Source organism: Delphinus delphis, chromosome 5 (assembly GCF_949987515.2).
Source record: "Delphinus delphis chromosome 5, mDelDel1.2, whole genome shotgun sequence".
NCBI classification, from domain to species: Eukaryota; Metazoa; Chordata; class Mammalia; order Artiodactyla; family Delphinidae; genus Delphinus; species Delphinus delphis.
In genome coordinates, this window is record NC_082687.1 from 8,395,067 (window position 1) to 8,411,802 (window position 16,736).

General features: G+C 39.7%; 1 protein-coding gene and 1 pseudogene across 2 annotated transcripts in view; both read right to left on the reverse strand.

Moving 5' to 3' along the window:
• Window positions 1–16,736, reverse strand: part of FAM13A (family with sequence similarity 13 member A) — a 336,376-nt gene that overhangs the window by 68,376 nt on the left and 251,264 nt on the right. For both annotated transcript variants that reach the window (XM_060011983.2, XM_069540673.1), the window contains 2 exons: window positions 14,010–14,051; window positions 966–1,007 (listed from right to left, as the gene is read on the reverse strand). In XM_060011983.2, the coding sequence (XP_059867966.1) occupies window positions 966–1,007; window positions 14,010–14,051 (84 nt within the window). The remainder of the gene's footprint in view (window positions 1–965; window positions 1,008–14,009; window positions 14,052–16,736) is intronic.
• LOC132425739 (protein BTG1 pseudogene) lies at window positions 4,683–6,177 on the reverse strand (annotated as a pseudogene).

Here is a 16,736-nt window from a genome sequence, read left to right on the forward strand (position 1 = left end):
CTTTTCCAAACGTTATACAAGACATATAAGAAGTAAAGGTCATTAGGAAACAGACAAGAACACATCAGTCTTGCTGTAATTCTGGAATCTCTTTAAAATTCTCAAAGATAAAAGACATCAAATCTGCCCTCGGAGTGCTTCCTCCCATAACAAGGAAGGGAAAAAAAAAAAAAATCCCAACTCATCCTATTAGAGCCACATTCATACCAATGTGTGTTCCTTCTAATGCTTTTCTCTTCCTCCTTATCACACACCCGCCCCTTCTCAGCCGCCTGATCCCTGCTCATGGAAGATGCTCCCAAAGGCCCACCCGGGTCCCAGCAATGTCATGGGGTGAAGCACAACGAACAGGCAGGGGGAGATGGTTGCAGTTCAGATTTTAGTGTAAGTGCGGTTGGTCGTCTTAGGAGGAAAAAGACATGCGATGGACATAATTAACAGAGCACTGCCACTGCCCTGTGGAAGAGGGACTTGCTGCCATCACTAACTTGCCTCCTCTTCTGTGTCCTATCAGACTGTAAAGGCCCCAAAGGCAGAGCACAAGGCTTCTTTGACATTAGACACCTAACACTATGCTTGGCATATAGCAGAGGCACTCCGTAAACGGAGGCCGATTCAAACAAACAAAGGAAGAAGTAAAACACACGGTTCATGTTTCCACCTTTAACGGCAAGACACCTCCCAGCGCACACAGACTGCTTTGCGCGTACTAACTGACACGATTTTGACTAAAATGCACAGAAAATCTCATATGTTCACACGGCTGAGGGGTCTCCAGTCACACACCCACACAGAAGCTCAAACGGGAACACTTCTTATTTGGTCTCCTCCTCTGGGTGGTTTTAAAAATCATCATTCGTTGCTTATTATATTAACCTTCCAATGCTATACACCATTAGAAAAGCTTTTTTACTGTTTAATACATGAGAGGAGGGGGAAAAAAGCCCAAAATCCGGATCACTTACTCGCCCGTTGCCGACACATTGCTGACTTGGGATACGTGGGCACTGTAGAAAAGAAGCAAAAGAAAGGAAGCCAGGTTAGACAGAGGACCAGAGAGTGCGAATCCAACATGTGAGGGCATCCCGGGCTGAAAGTATTAGCCCTGAATGACCCTCACATGACATTTAATTACCCACTGACCGCTGCTGATTTTTACCTGTCTCTAGATTAGAGATGGCCCTGGGTGCATATCCCCAAACAGCTTCTTTTCTCCATGTTAAGATGTCCATGACGGATAGTTTCAAAGGTGACCCCTGAAAACCGTTTCTGCCTCTCAGACTATGGCCATGGCCCTAGTCTGGGGTCTTTGAATTTTCCCCAAATGTTAATACGATTGCTGCCCACTGCTTTCCTGCTACCAACTGCCCTGTCTCTGCTCTCTGCAGCCCAGGTCTGTTCCCTCCTGACCCACTCCCTCCGGACCTGCAGACAGAAGCATCTTCCTAAAACTGCTCTGAACATGGAGCGGGGGCCGTAGGGGACAGAGAACAAGGAATAAACACTGTTTTCTACACGACTCTATCTGAGCCACGTTTTCTGCCTAAGCTCCTCAAGATGGAAAATACCTCAAGCTCTATAATGTTTCATCTTAACACCTAATTTATAGCCCTTTTATTGAGCATTTATAAACTTCCTCTAACTTTCCTATTTTCTCCAAAGCCTGAATTCCTTTGAAAGTATTAAAAAGTAGTCAGTAAAAAAAAAAAAAAAAGTAGTCCACATAAAACGGAATGGTGAAATGAGAGAACACTATCTGATTAGCACGCTTCAGAACTTCACCCTTTTGCCCCCGTTCTACTTTCATATAAGCACAGTGTGGGTCGAGGCTGGCATCCGTCTTAACCATATCAGTGTGAGTACTTTCTTACATTCTGCCTTGTACTGCTCAATTGGCTTCTAAGTCAAGATTCAAAAGTATCTATGTTGAAAATGAGATTTAAAAAAAATCTTCAGTGCATGTCAAACTACACTTTTGCCTAATCTAACAGTTCTCCCATTTTTACTTTCTTCTTTGTAGAAGACACCTGAAGAAAAGAAAAGCTGTTAATGACCAATACTGCTGGTTGCCTTTCAATCACTCCAAGCATCCTCACTTACACTGCAGAATTTTCAGCACGTGAATGTGTTGCTTTGGAATCATCTGTGGAGCTTTTCTTCCATGTACGTGTATATGTGTATCTCATCACTTTCCATTTAGAACCTAAGTGCTTCCAGGGACTGTATAATATTCCTCATTTTCTTTCATGACAATACCTACGAATACCACCAGCACATACTCATTATCCCAAAGGTGATCAACAGACACTCACTCTTTAACCCCAGAGAATTCCTTTAGCTAAAGCTGTAGCTCTTTGTCATGGTCACAAACCACAGCCAAGTCCCAGAACAACTGCATAAAAGGGTGCTGTTGTTCACAAGGGAAACGTATGAGAAGAATCGTCATTAATAAATGAATGAACAAATAAATAAACCCGAATGCTTACTGAGTGCCGTGCTTCAGACATTGTGCTTAGTATTGCTTACAGAGCTTTTCTCATTTACTGTTTACAAGAACCCCATGAAGTAGGTACCATTGTTTTCTTTTCCCTATTTTCAAATGAAGAGGTTAGAGAGGTTAAGTAACTCGCAGTCATAGAGCCAAGAAGCAGATGAGCTGAGATTGGAACCAAGAAAGTTTTAGCTTGGAGTCTCAGCTCCTAATCACTACACTCGACTTTTTGAAGCCATCACTCACTAGAAGAAACACTCACTAGAGTCATCTTCCCATATGGAGGCCTGGACTCAGGTATTTAACTTTGCTTTTAATTACAACCATTTCTGCCTCACAATACCTGCTATTCATAGAGGTTCCCAGGTTACATAACCAACAATAAATCCTTTGCGGCTCTCTGTCCTGAGCTGGAACAGGCAGTCCCTGCTTTCGATGCCTGTGGCTCACTCTCTGTAAATTCAACACTGTATAATTAACTCCGGCGCTCCATGTCTCACGCAGTTACACAACCTTGGTTTTGGGGGCAGGGGCCAATTTGAATAATGACTCCGGAAGAACATACAGGCGGGAAAAGAATACAGAGCTGCTAGATACTAAAAACATTCCAAAGACATAGAAATATAATCAGCCAATCAGTCAGCCACGCCATCTCAGAATGAAGGGATACATTTCCTCTCCTCCCTTCTATACACTTTTGACCTGAACTTCTTTTTGCTTATTAAAAAGCACACACTGATATTTTTATGTTCCTTTTGGGGTGGGGCAGGGCGTAGGGAGGAGAAGATGAAAAAAGGCGAGGAAGAAAGAGACACGGAAATGACAACAAATGGGACCAGGTTCTTAGACTCCTAACGCTCTAACTCTCTAACTCTAATGTGCACCAGAATCACCCAGGATCTTGTGCACACACAGATTCTGATACAGTAGGTCTAGGTCTAGGAAAGGGGACCTGAGATTTTGTATTTCTAACACACTCCCCAGTGATTCTGATGCTGTTGATTTGTGGAGGACATTGTTTAGCAAGGTTCCAAATTCCTGCAACTAAAATTCTTTTAGACTTCAGTGACTTAGATATCACAATTGCTGTTTTGAAAGATTCTAAGTTATGAAGGTATGATTTGGAAAACATATGCTAATTGGAATGAATAAAAGGCAATACATCAACATTTCCCTCAGAGCTTAAAGAAAAATGACCTGAGCCATCGAAATCAGTCTTAAAGAGCCTTTCTCAGAATACAAAATAAATGAAAAAATCAATAATAAGACTAAGTAATTAAACCATATTGATTTTTGTTAATACATATATCTTAGGTCAAATTTATGATAAATTTATATTTTTGTGTTTTTGTAATAGGCCTTTGGAATTTTTGGTATTACTTAATGTGTCCATACTTCCATGCTTTTAAAACAGAATTTTTCTGAAGGAAGTATTCTTTTTTTTTTTAAATGCCAAGAAAGAATTTATTACAGAGAGAAGAAAAATCTCTCATCCAAAATACAGAAATCTGTACAACTCTGCCACAATCAGTACACATGAACTGTACAAATTCACACCAGTTCATAATTTACCCAACAAACTATGACTAACAAGGTTCACAAAATAGATGGTGGTTTATGGAAAAGACTTTTACCCAATTAAGTACAAGAAAAGTTACAAAGCAGACCTCCACTTTCTAAAAATAAGAAGTATACTCAGTCTTAGAAAACTACAAGCTAGCAAATGTACAGAGAGCTGGCCAGTGCTAACACCACCCTTGAGAGAGTCTCTTTTTAAGGGTCTTCTTCAAAGGCTGTTGCCACTGCAGATTCTGGTCACTTGCTACTTTCAAGGCCAAAAACACAATACAAGGTCTGACCATTTCCCCAGGTCATCCTTACTAGTTTGTCTTATGTACATTTATATTTAAGAGCTAGGTAAAAGTCTTGTCATAAAATTTCCAGTACTACCACGTTTTAAAGGTTGAGCTGCCAAAATAGATACCAACTTTAAGTGTCATAGTGCAAATGTTCTCTGCAAGTTCTACTGCAGAGAAAGGTTCTTTGAAATACAGATTTGCGTTAAAGGGACTGATGTAAAAATGGATACCAACTTTAAGTGTCATAGTGCAAATGTTCTCTGCAAGTTCTACTGCAGAGAAAGGTTCTTTGAAATACAGATTTGCGTTAAAGGGACTGATGTAAAAATGGATACCAACTTTAAGTGTCATAGTGCAAATTTTCTCTGCAAGTTCTACTGCAGAGAAAGGTTCTTTGAAATACAGATTTGCGTTAAAGGGACTGATGTAAAAATTTAGGCATCATGTGTGGGAGAAACTGAAACCACCCTAGGACTTCTCTCCCTGCGAATAAGGTGATCATTTACTTGGACTCACAGGCTATTAAATCATTGAAAGGGACTGTCCAAACTATAGCACTGTCACGTACAAATTTTTTTTAGCACTCTGTTTTGTGCCAGAACTTCACAGCTGTGACATGGTTTAAATTCCATAATCCATCCCCCAAGAGGCGCCCACCCAAAGCAAGTATCAAATTTATCCATCCATTATAAGATGACCCGTCCATAGACTATATCTTAACCTAATACAGTCATTATATTGTAGCGTTGGGAAGGGCTTGTTCTGTCCAAGAGAAGTTCCTCCTTACAGCTGATTCTGCTGTCTACCGTTGGCACGTTGGTGCTGTTGCGGGTGCTGCCTCCTGCTGGTGAGGCTTCGTACAGCACACAGATGGAGCCATCCATCCTCTCCAGTTCTGCAGGACACTTCGTAAGGGTCAACCCAGAGTGTGAGTTCACTTGGGAGAAGCCTGAACTGCTCCTGACCGCTCAGTCCAATCGGCTGTGCTGCCTGTCCAGTGAGAGGATCCATTTTATGGTTGATGGGAATACAACGGTAACCCGATCCCTTGCAGGGCTTTTCTGGGAACCAGTGATGTTTCTAATGTTCTGCCAGCAACTCCTGCAGGCTCTGGCGGAAGGACTGCAGCTGTCGCTCGCTCGTGAGCCCCTTGATGCGGAGGAACTTGGAGATGAAGGCCTCGTTGGCAGCCATCTTGCCTATCACGGTGTTGGCCCGGGTGTAGAAGGGATGCGCGGGGTTGGTCCGGGCTACCTCACAGGTCAGAGGGCTGAGAGAGAGGGAGGGAGGGGCGGACGGCTACAATTTTTCTCCTTTCTTTATAGTAAAAAAGTTATTTTCGAGACAGGAGGTGGCCAGAGAGAGGAAGAGACGAGTGACCGCAGCCTGGTCACAGCGCCCGGACCTCCCAGGCCACCGCCGCCTACGGCTCTGCAGCCTCCGAAGCTCCCAACAGTTGCATTTCCAGCTCCGAGGGGCCTAAAGAAAGTGTTCTGAAAAGAGAGCATTTTGCGTTGGGAATCAGAAAAGTGAAGTTCTGGTCTTGGCTCTGCAGTTAACTAGCTGCAATCACAGTCAGATTGTTGGTTAGCTTGGCTGCTTCGGGCTGGTTTCTTCATACAGAAAATGAAAGACTTGGTTCATGATCTCTGGGATTTTCTTTTAGCTCTAAAAGTTTATGACTATCTCAGTTTCAAGTTTATTGCCCTAAAGTTTAATTCATTACAAAAGGTTATAACTGCATATTTAGTTGTATGACAGTGTCAGTCATAGTGAGGGTTTATCAGATACCAAAATAGCTTTGGTCAGGTATCCAATCACCTCCATAGTTCCTGTGGGATGTGCTTAACACTTCATCAATAACAAGATTTCTAAGAATATTTACTGTCAGAAATAGGGCCTGCTTCCGTTGCTATAATCAGCTTATGGAGGTAATGTTAAGACACTAACAAAAAGACAATAAGCAAATAAGCTAAAGTGAAAGATAATGATTTTCTTCATCTACACGTAGCTTGTTTTCTATCCCCTGCAGAGGGCTAAGAATAATGAATTTTTTTCAGAGCACTTGACTGATTTGCTAAGAAAATCTCTTACTTATGCAGCATAAACACCTGAATATGGAAGAATTCATTTCCTAATGTTGATAAAGCAAGTATTCAAAACTAAAATGAATAAGCAGACTCAGCATTATGGTCAATTTCATTACCCAAGCCTACTTAAGTGATGATGCAAATGAATGTTCTCCTGGTACGGTCATTCAAAACAGATTCTAAGCCTACTCTGAAATATATTCTATGATATAGTTAAATATATTTAGTCTTTATTTCTATTAGCAAAACATTTCCATAAAGGGATTATGCTCAGCAATGTTAGTCTATAAAATGTGCATGTGATAAGATGCACAGAGTGCCTGTTGACGAGTGATTCTCTTATTAGATCTCTTGATTTGAAATAAAGAAGCCTTTCAAATCGACTGAAACCAGACATCTTGAAGAAGGATGTGTCCTCTTTTTTCTGTCCTCTTACTTCAGTATATTCTCTTTTCAGTGGTGTATGAAATGCTGCCCGTAAAATATTGTTTTAGTAGGAACCATTAGGTCTAACAGAATTATCCTTTTTCTCTAGAAGATAATATTTACATTCAATTTTTTTAATGAGTAAGAATTTAAAAGACAATTACGTGATGTTTGTTTAAGCCTCAGGATGAGGATCCAGTAACTAATCATCAAACCAGAATGAAACTCTTCATTTGTCTATTTAACAGAATACGGTATTTTTAGTATCATCTTAAAATACTGAAAGTTGATACACAGTGTCAACATAAAAGATGATTGTACCACTATTTCCTTGTAACTGTATAATGAATTTGTAAATGAAAACATTTTTATGATTTTAGTTCAATTCTCTACAGTACCATACAACAAATACACTCAGTCCTCAATATTTATTCACTTTGCTTTAACTTTTACATATGATGACCACATGCAGAAATTTTAGGGAGCATTTATAGGTATTTAGATTTTGACAAAAAATATTTATCCCCACACATTTTTATCGAAACTCACACATACTATTCCTTTAAGTATTAGGACTGATTTGAAGAAATGAATTATTCTTCATTCCTATATCTTGATACTGTATTAAATATTTTCTAACAAATTAAACTGAGCCCATCAAAATGTCAAAATACATTTTGTACAGCTTCTTTAGGGCCCTAATTATGGGAGTTATCAGTTTCATATATTTAGAATGTTTTGCATAAAAAGACATTCAGAGCTTTATTTTAGTTTTTAGACTAAGGTCTTTATAAAGCAAAATTGAGAAATGAAATGGAGAGGTGACACTATATACTATACCCATTTATAGATGAGGAAATTGAGGTTCCGAGAGGTTTAGTATCTCACTCAAGTTTACACAGCTCTGATTCCATCTCACGTAATCTGGCTTCAGATATGTCCTTAATAAAAACATAATCCTTATTCTCAAATAATGCTGCTATTCACATAAATCTTTGGCTACACATCTATTTCTTTTCTTAGAATTAGAACAGATTATTAAAAGTATTTTTTGCATTCACATGGAAATTTCTTCTCAAAATTTATGCTTTCCAGAAAACCTTTTATTTCATCTAGGTTTTCATGTTTATTAGCATAAAATTGCATGAAGTATTCTATAACCTTTTAAAAACTACTATACCCCTCACAGCAAACTTCACTTCTGATTATTAGTATTGTCCCTTTTTTTTTCCTTAAGTTTACCAAAGGTTTTCTTTTTTATTTTCATTTTTACTCTCAGAGAATGAGTTCCTGGATTCAAACATGAGTTCTGCTATTTTTATGTTTTCATTTATTATTATTAAATCCTTTTGGGTTTCCAAGAAGTTGCTTTTCTTCCTTTTTGTAACTTCTTATTCTGAATGTGTGGCTCGTTTACTTTCAATCTTTTTAAGAAGGTAAAGTTACCTCTTAAAAAGAGTTTAGATCTCATTCCACAAATTTTTATATGTACTTTTCCTCTTTTTCTTCCAAATAGTCTGTTTTTATTTCCTATTTGAATTTCTTCTTCTCTTTAGGAGAGTTTTCGTTGGTTGATTGGAAATTTTTTGTTCTTAATTACACTGTGGTTAGAAGACACAACTTAACATTTCTACTCTTCAAGAACTTTTAGAGATAGCTGAGTAATCTTTTAGAAGGTAGCAGGAATGCTTAAGCCCTATTTGTAGATTGTAAAGTTTAGTGTATGTGATGCTCCTATATTTTAAATCTTATTAATTTTATTAAATTCTCAGCACTATTTATAAATTTTTGTTATAGACATATTGTGGTATATATAAGTTCTATACTTCAAATGTGTTTGCATGTTTATCCTTGTTAACTTAAGGGTTTAAATTTATATGATTTGATACAATGCTAGTTTATACATACTTATTATTTTAACCTTTATATTTTTAGTATGGATTTTACCCAATAAAGTCTAGGTTTGTCCTGTTTAATGGATTTGGCTTTAAACTCTAGTTGTTCTGGTATTGATATTGCTATCTCTGCTTTCTTTCTGTTCATATTTATCAGAGATAAATCCTGTATTATTAACCTTTCTGTGCTATTTTGTTTTAGGCATAGCTCTTTTGAGCAAAACATAGTTCAAGCAGTCATTTAAAAAAAATTACTTTTAGCTTTTATCAAAGAATTTAATCCATTTACACTTATTGTCATAGCTGATACATTTTTTCTAGTTTTATGTTTTTGCTTTATGTTTCATAATTTTGGAGCTTCCTTTTCCTTTGATTTCTGTCTTTGCTCTTATCTTCTGAGGTGATTTGGGATATATGAGTCTATGCACAATTCTACTAGTTGTTGCCTCTACAACCCATACATCTGTGACTATTAAAACTGAAACAAAAACGCAAAAAACAAACCACCAAAAAAAAAACAAACCCTGAAACACTTGATGCCTGCTTCTACTCTCCTACCTTCCATGCAAGATAAGAAATTTAGAATTTCATTACTTTCTTTGGCTTGCCACTAATAATTATAATCAGGTTTCTACTTCCTAATTAAAAAAATATTTTGGGGGATTCACCTCTCAATTAGCTGGGTATATATTAACACTGATTTCTACTTCTATTTCTATTAGTATGGTTTTCTCCTTAGAATCATAATTTTCAGGTTGGCTTTCTGATCTCTGACTTTCATATCTAACATTATTTCTCTCACAGCTTTTTCTTTACCCTTTATATTTTGGAAAAGCTTCTCAAGTTTCTCTCTCATCATGTACTTGATTTATTTTAAATACTTTCTGCTCTTTACTGCTTTCCAAAGTTTAAAAAATCTCTGCAAATACGTTTCTAGGCTTCTCTTTCCCTCATTTCAGCTGTTCTTGTGTGTCTCTAGCCTTTTAATTCTCAACTTATTCTCTCCTTACAGGTTCCTACTCATATTTCAAAGAGGCTGGTTATGTCCTTGAGCATTTTTGGAGAAGATTAGTACATATTACTTCTCAAGTTTTCTTCTGAATCATACAAAAAACAGTTTTCTGAAACTGTTTCTACTCTGAGTCCTCAGAGCAAGTCATCCTTTCCCCTAGCTTGTAATTTCTCTTTATAGGTCCAAAATAGTTCTTTGTGTCTAGGGGTTCGTCAGGGGGATCAATTCAGGCAGAGCCATTATCAAAAACCTGGCTGGGGGCTTCCCTGGTGGTGCAGTGGTTGAGAGTCCGCCTGCCGATGCAGGGGACATGGGTTCGTGACCCGGTCCGGGAAGATCCCACACGCTGCAGAGCGGCTGGGCCCGTGAGCCATGGCCGCTGAGCCTGCGTGTCTGGAGCCTGTGCTCCGCAATGGGAGAGGCCACACCAGTGAGAGGCCCGCGTACCGCAAAAAAAACAAAAAACAAAAAACCCTACTCCCAGTGGAAATAACCACAGAAATCAAAACCTGGGCTTGGCAACACCGAAGACTTAGATAAATAGAAGTAGAACTAGCAACAGATCCCAACCAGATCTGACTGGATGCCACCAAAAGAATTCAGACAACAGGCTGCATGTGGCACAGAAGAAGACCTACTGCAAGCTGCTTTCACACTAATCTGAGCAACTGAGGTGGGGGCTCCTTTTCTGGGATTCCAGTCTAGACCAGGAAAGAGGCCAGGGTGTGGGCATCTTTGCCAAGCATGTTCTGCACCCTTAGCACGCAGGTTCGTGTTTATTTGCGGCAATCTCACTAAGGGTTTGGTATAATCGGTCCTTCCCTTTCATTCCCTTAGTCACTTCAACAGGGTGGGTAATCTCTAATGAGCATCTGGGGAACAATGACACCTACTGTTTGAGCTACTGTAGCCGCAATAAACTTGCCACATGGGATGGTGGCAGGTGTAGATTTGTAGTTACTATTTCTTTCCTTTGCAAAAAAGGACAAATGGCTCTATGGTGAATTAGGTTAGGTTGGAGAAGTACTGGAATTAAAGAAGACAGAGTTCTTATCACAGAAAACTATTCATCTAGAATGAGAACATCTGAGTGCATGTCTATTTATAAGAGGCCTACCTTACTACAGAAAAGCCTGAAGGCAGTGGAAACGTACAGTAGACCAACACGTGGTTCAGCCGTAGATGTTAGAATAGCAATCACAGAAACCGCAATTCTACAGGGTGAACGGTGGAGCAAGGTAATGACCGAAATGGCCCCTCTCGGTCTCTGTTCCTGTAACCGACCTCCCTACCCCCAGCCACAGGAAGGTCCTGGAACCTCCACTAGTACACTGCAGCCTCTCGGTATGCTCTGCATCTCTACTCCAGACACAGACCCTCTCTTGCTGTTATAAATAATGCACCTTGTCTCCACCCCAATTGCTCGATGCCTGTCTGATCTACCGTATCTGAGTTCCTTTATAGAGCAGCTATTCTCCTTCCTCTGAAATGGGAGGCCTGCTTTGCCCTCATCCTCTCTCTGTTTTGATTTGGTCTACATGAAGACTGCCCACTCCCAAACCTGCAGCCTCTGAGATCTGCCATCCTACCTTATGTCGGACCTCTCAGAATAAACCACAAAACGGAATACCCCTCCGTTCAATACCCCATCTCCTCTGCCTGGCTGCCTGTGGCTGAACCTACTTCTGGTGAATACCCACCTCAGATGGGTCTCATGTCTTGATTGGGCCTTTCCTCCCCTGAAAAACCTGACCAATTAACACTGTCGATACATAATATTTAGTATTCAACATCCTTAGCCAGGGAAGATACCATTTTGTCACTACCAATCATTTTTTACTTTTCAAAGGCACAGAAAAAATTATTTTGGATTTAAAAGAGCCAATTTAGTTTTTCATCATGTTAATAAATCATCATGAAATTCATTAGTCATGTAATGACTCCCCTTTTCTAACACTGCAGCAAAGGAATTGTAATAAAGTTGGAGGGAAAGGAATAGAAGACAAGGACATTACAAAAATTTATTTAAAATGTTTAAGCACTCATTTGCTCTTACTAGAGGTAGTGCAAAAAAAAAAATGCACTGATTTATACATTAAATTATCAGTGGACATGTTTCTGATTCTAGTCCCAAAATCTAGAACTTAGTCATAATTAACAATCATGTTTTCCTTTTTCTACTTGAATTCTGTATACTAGATTAACTCAAGAAAAGTCAATCTCAAACCAGCCATGCAAATAATTAAAAAAAAACAGTTCATGTTTTATCAATAGATTCTCCCTATTTCATGTCAAGTGGGTAAGAAAAAAGCTAAATTAACTTGTACCAACCTAATTCTTACATAATTTTTAAATTATCATGTAATTTTATTGGTTGGCAGGAAACCAGGACGAATCAAATGGACCACCATGTTGTCTCAAACTGAAACCTCAGATGTTCCCTGCCTTGCCACAAAGTGATTACGCAACAAGCTTCAACTAGCTAAAGGGCAGAGCACTACTGCAAACCAGTTACTTGGCCAAGCCTGACTCCCTATGACACATTTCGGAACTGTGGTGGTTGAATTAAAGTCTAAATCTAACAATGAGACTACTGCAACAAATCAGACTCAGAAACAAAGAAACTATTTACGTGATACCCTGACACTGCTTTTTTTACATCTTTATTGGAGTATAATTGTTTTACAATGGTGTGTTAGTTTCTGCTGTATAACAAAGTGAATCAGCTATACATATACATATGTCCCCATATCTCCTCCCTCTTGCGTCTCCCTCCCACCCTCCCTATCCCATCCCTCTAGGTGGTCACAAAGCACTGAGCTGATCGCCCTGCGCTATGCAGCTGCTTCCCACTAGCTATCTATTTTACGTTTGGTAGTGTATATATGTCCATGCCACTCTCTCACTTTGTCCCAGCTTACCCTTCCCCCTCCCTGTGTCCTCAAGTCCATTCTCTAGTAGGTCTGTGTCTTTATTCCCGTCTTGCCCCTAGGTTCTTCATGACTTTTTTTTTTTTTAGATTCCATATATATGTGTTAGCATACGGTATTTGTTTTTCTCTTTCTGACTTACTTCACTCTGTATGACAGACTCTAGGTCCATGCACCTCACTACAAATAACTCAATTTTGTTTCTTTTTATGGCTGAGTAATATTCCATTGCATATATGTGCCACATCTTCTTTATCCATTCTTCTGTCGATGGACACTTAGGTTGCTTCCACGTCCTGGCTATTGTAAATAGAGCTGCAATGAACATTGTGGTACATGACTCTTTTTGAATTATGGTTTTCTCAGGGTATATGCCCAGTAGTGGGATTGCTGGGTATGGTAGTTCTATTTGTAGTTTTTTAAGGAACCTCCATACTGTTCTCATAGTGGCTGTATCAATTTACACTCCCACCAACAGTGCAAGAGGGTTCCCTTTTCTCCACACCCGACACTGCTTTTTAAAAAGTAGAATTCAAAATTGAGGAAAGGTTAAAAGAAAAACAAAAAAAAAACTTCAGCAATTTAAACTTGAATTTATATGGTCATATTACTTTCAAATATAGTTTCTAAGCCTCTGAAGTGGGTAGGTAGTGAGGAAAGAAATGCAGCAAGTAAGAAAAAAGCCTGGTTCCAGGTTCTTACTGATACCTAAGTGGGATGGTTCACTGAAAAATCACATCAATACAACAACTTCTTAGTCTGGAGGGAAGTGATCTCATCTAACAGCTACTTTGATGTAAACTTACCTGTTTTAAGAGTTGTCATTCTGGCTTTATAAACTTTAGAAAATAATCCTGAACTCTAAGAACTTGCTGAACATTAGTTTCACACTTTGCTACTATCTAGAAAATGACCTAATGTAACCCCAGACTCCTTCAGCAAGTGAGCCTTAGGCCCAGAACCCGCCCCACCAGCATGTATGTGTGGAACAGCGATTTTAAAATTTAGGTTACAGCCTAATCATTAGGCAGATTTTGAAATTCAAATGGAGAGCTTGACATCTTTGAATTTAAAACCAAATATCTTATTTTAGTCTTTTCAACTACGTTAAAATTTGTTCTAAGATTTCTTAAACAAAAGAGAAGAAAAATATAGCATGAACATTATGGTGAGGGATTCCAATAAGCTTAGCCTGGCCACAGCACAGAATATTCTATTGAAAAGAATTAACGTGGGCAAATAAACCCAAAGAAGCCTTAACCCTCCCCAATTCCCTGTAACAGACCAATAAAAATCAAATAAGTACCTCAAATAGAAAGGTGACATAGGTCTTTCATCTTCCTGCGAACTGAAAGGAAAAGAAAACTTGAATTAATATAATTCCTGTTAATATCATAACATCTCAATTTTACTAAAACTCTGTTCCACCTATCACAATTTTTCTTTTGACACATTAGAGCTAATCTCACTATGGAGTAAGGTTAGTAAAATATACGCTACCTTGGACCTAGCCAAGGTCAATCACTTCTTCAAGGGAGACCATCAAGAGAGGTTTCTTTCAAGATTAGCCTAAGGCAAAAGCAGTTCACATCACCCTTTGAAGAGGAAGTTTTTTACTACCTTATTCTACAAGCCCAATCCAAGTATTCATATATTACACATAAACCCTTAAAATGATTACATACTCAATTATCTCAATAAAGCTAATTACAACTCATTAACATGATGATGAAAGTAAGACAGCCAACAAAATACTCCTGTTAAGTGTATGCTGCCCTAGCAATGAAATGCTAGGGCATCAGTAAACAACACTCATGCTCTTTGTCGTCTATAGTTACGCACAGTATTAATGAGGGTGAATAACATGAAAGGACACAAATGAAACTATAAAGAATAGTTTAAGGGACTTCCCTGGTGGCGCAGTGCTTAAGAATCCGCCTGCCAATGCAGGGGACATGGGTTCAATACCCGGTCCAGGAAGATCCCACGTGCCGCGGAGCAATGAAGCCTGTGCGCCACAACTACTGAGCCTGCGCTTTAGAGCCCCTGAGCCACAGCTACTGAGCCCACATGCTGCAACTACTGAAGCCTGTGCTCCACAACAAGAGAAACCACTGCAATGAGAAGCCCGCACACCAAAATGAAGAGTAGCCCCCGCTCGCCTCAACTAGAGAAAGCTCATGTAGAGCAATGAAGACGCAACGCAGCCAAAAAAAAATAGTTTAAGTTCCTCAAACAGCACTGAAGCAATATGAAGCTTAATATAAAAATATTTAATTAAAAATATAAAATACATACTATAGTAAAATATTTTTCCTTTCTTCTACATGTTTTTTTCTTCTGATAAATTACCTCGAATCAATGAATGAGTCTCTCCCCTTCAGTGTCTACTGGAGTGGTCTTTGAACATTTTTGATTACACACTCATATAAAAATTTGCTTTTAAGCAGCTACTCCCCTTAATATATGACTGAGTATCTATTTATGTTAATTATGTGCATCATTAAACAGATAAAAGTAGAAATGTGAAGTATCAGATAAAATTAAGAAGCGCTAATATTTTCTTCTTGTACCCCTGTGGTATACCACAAGCAACATTGATGAAAAGAGAAAAATTTGCTTCAGTTGGTAATATTATCCTGGCAATCACCAAAAATCTTATTACAAGTTATAGTGTAAAACAGACACACACACACACACACACACACACACACACGCACGCAACCCTGTCCTGGAAGTTGAAAAGGTCTTAACATTTTAGTTGCAAGACGGCACATAAAATATGGCATACTAGGGCTTCCCTGGTGGCGCAGTGGTTGAGAGTCTGCCTGCCGATGCAGGGGACACGGGTTCGTGCCCCAATCCAGGAATATCCCACATGCCGCGGAGCAGCTGGGCCCGTGAGCCGTGGCCGCTGAGCCTGTGCGTCCAGAGCCTGTGCTCTGCAATGGGAGAGGCCACAACAGTGAGAGGCCCGTGTACCGCAAAAAAAAAAAAAAAAAAAAAAAAAAAATACGGCATACTATCTGTCACTCTCTCATGATTTTGGTTTCCAATGTCAATATCGCTTAACTATTCTAGTGTTTATCTTGCCAAAGATTTTGTTTGTAACTGATTGTGCCAATTCTTCCCAAGTGAAAGGTAAGTGACAGATCAGTTTTATTCTTGACTCTATAATGTTAATGGGCTGAAGGCAAAGCTTGACAAGTTACAGGCACTAACACCTGGGAACTGTCCACGTGTCTTGGGAAGAAACCACCTAGAGCAGCGCTATTACAGTAGTGACTACTTTAAGCCAGACTGATACAAGGGGCTTACACGTTTGACTTCAACACAGTCCTTGAAAACACTGAACAAATTATAAACATGTTAGAATTGGGTTTGTTTCCTAATCGAGGGTTCAGTGTCAAAGAGTACTAAGTGTGACCAACACTGTGCAAAGAGGCTGCAACAAAAAACCTATAATGATTTTACCATTATGGGAACATTGCCTCCATGTGAAACCGAGCGGAGCCCATGGGGCTCCCAGGCACAGAGGCCTTTCTGTTCCCCATTCCTTGTAGGCAAGACTCCAGCCTCCATGACCTTCCCTGAGTTCCAAAGGGCAGATTCGAACAGTTGCAAATCAAGGGAGGAGCTGCCACGAAACCACGTGAGGCGAGATTAAAGGGACCAGAGAAACTCATCAAGATCAGCAGACGGACCACCTGAGACCCTGCACACACCCTAATCCCGTCAGCAACCCCACCCTTTCGAAACTCTGCAGAAGAAAGAAGAATGCAGGACTGTTACTGCCTCCATCCTTATTGCACACCCCCGACCACGAGCCCTGACCTCTCCCTATGCCCCAGGGAGGGGGCACAGTTCTTGAGGTGCTAGCCTGCTGTGTTCCCCTCTTTGCCTGGCAAAGAATAAACCCACTGCCTCCATCCTTATTGCACACCCCCGACCTCGAGCCCTGACCTCTCCCTATGCCCCAGGGAGGGGGCACAGTTCTTGAGGTGCTAGCCTGCTGTGTTCCCCTCTTTGCCTG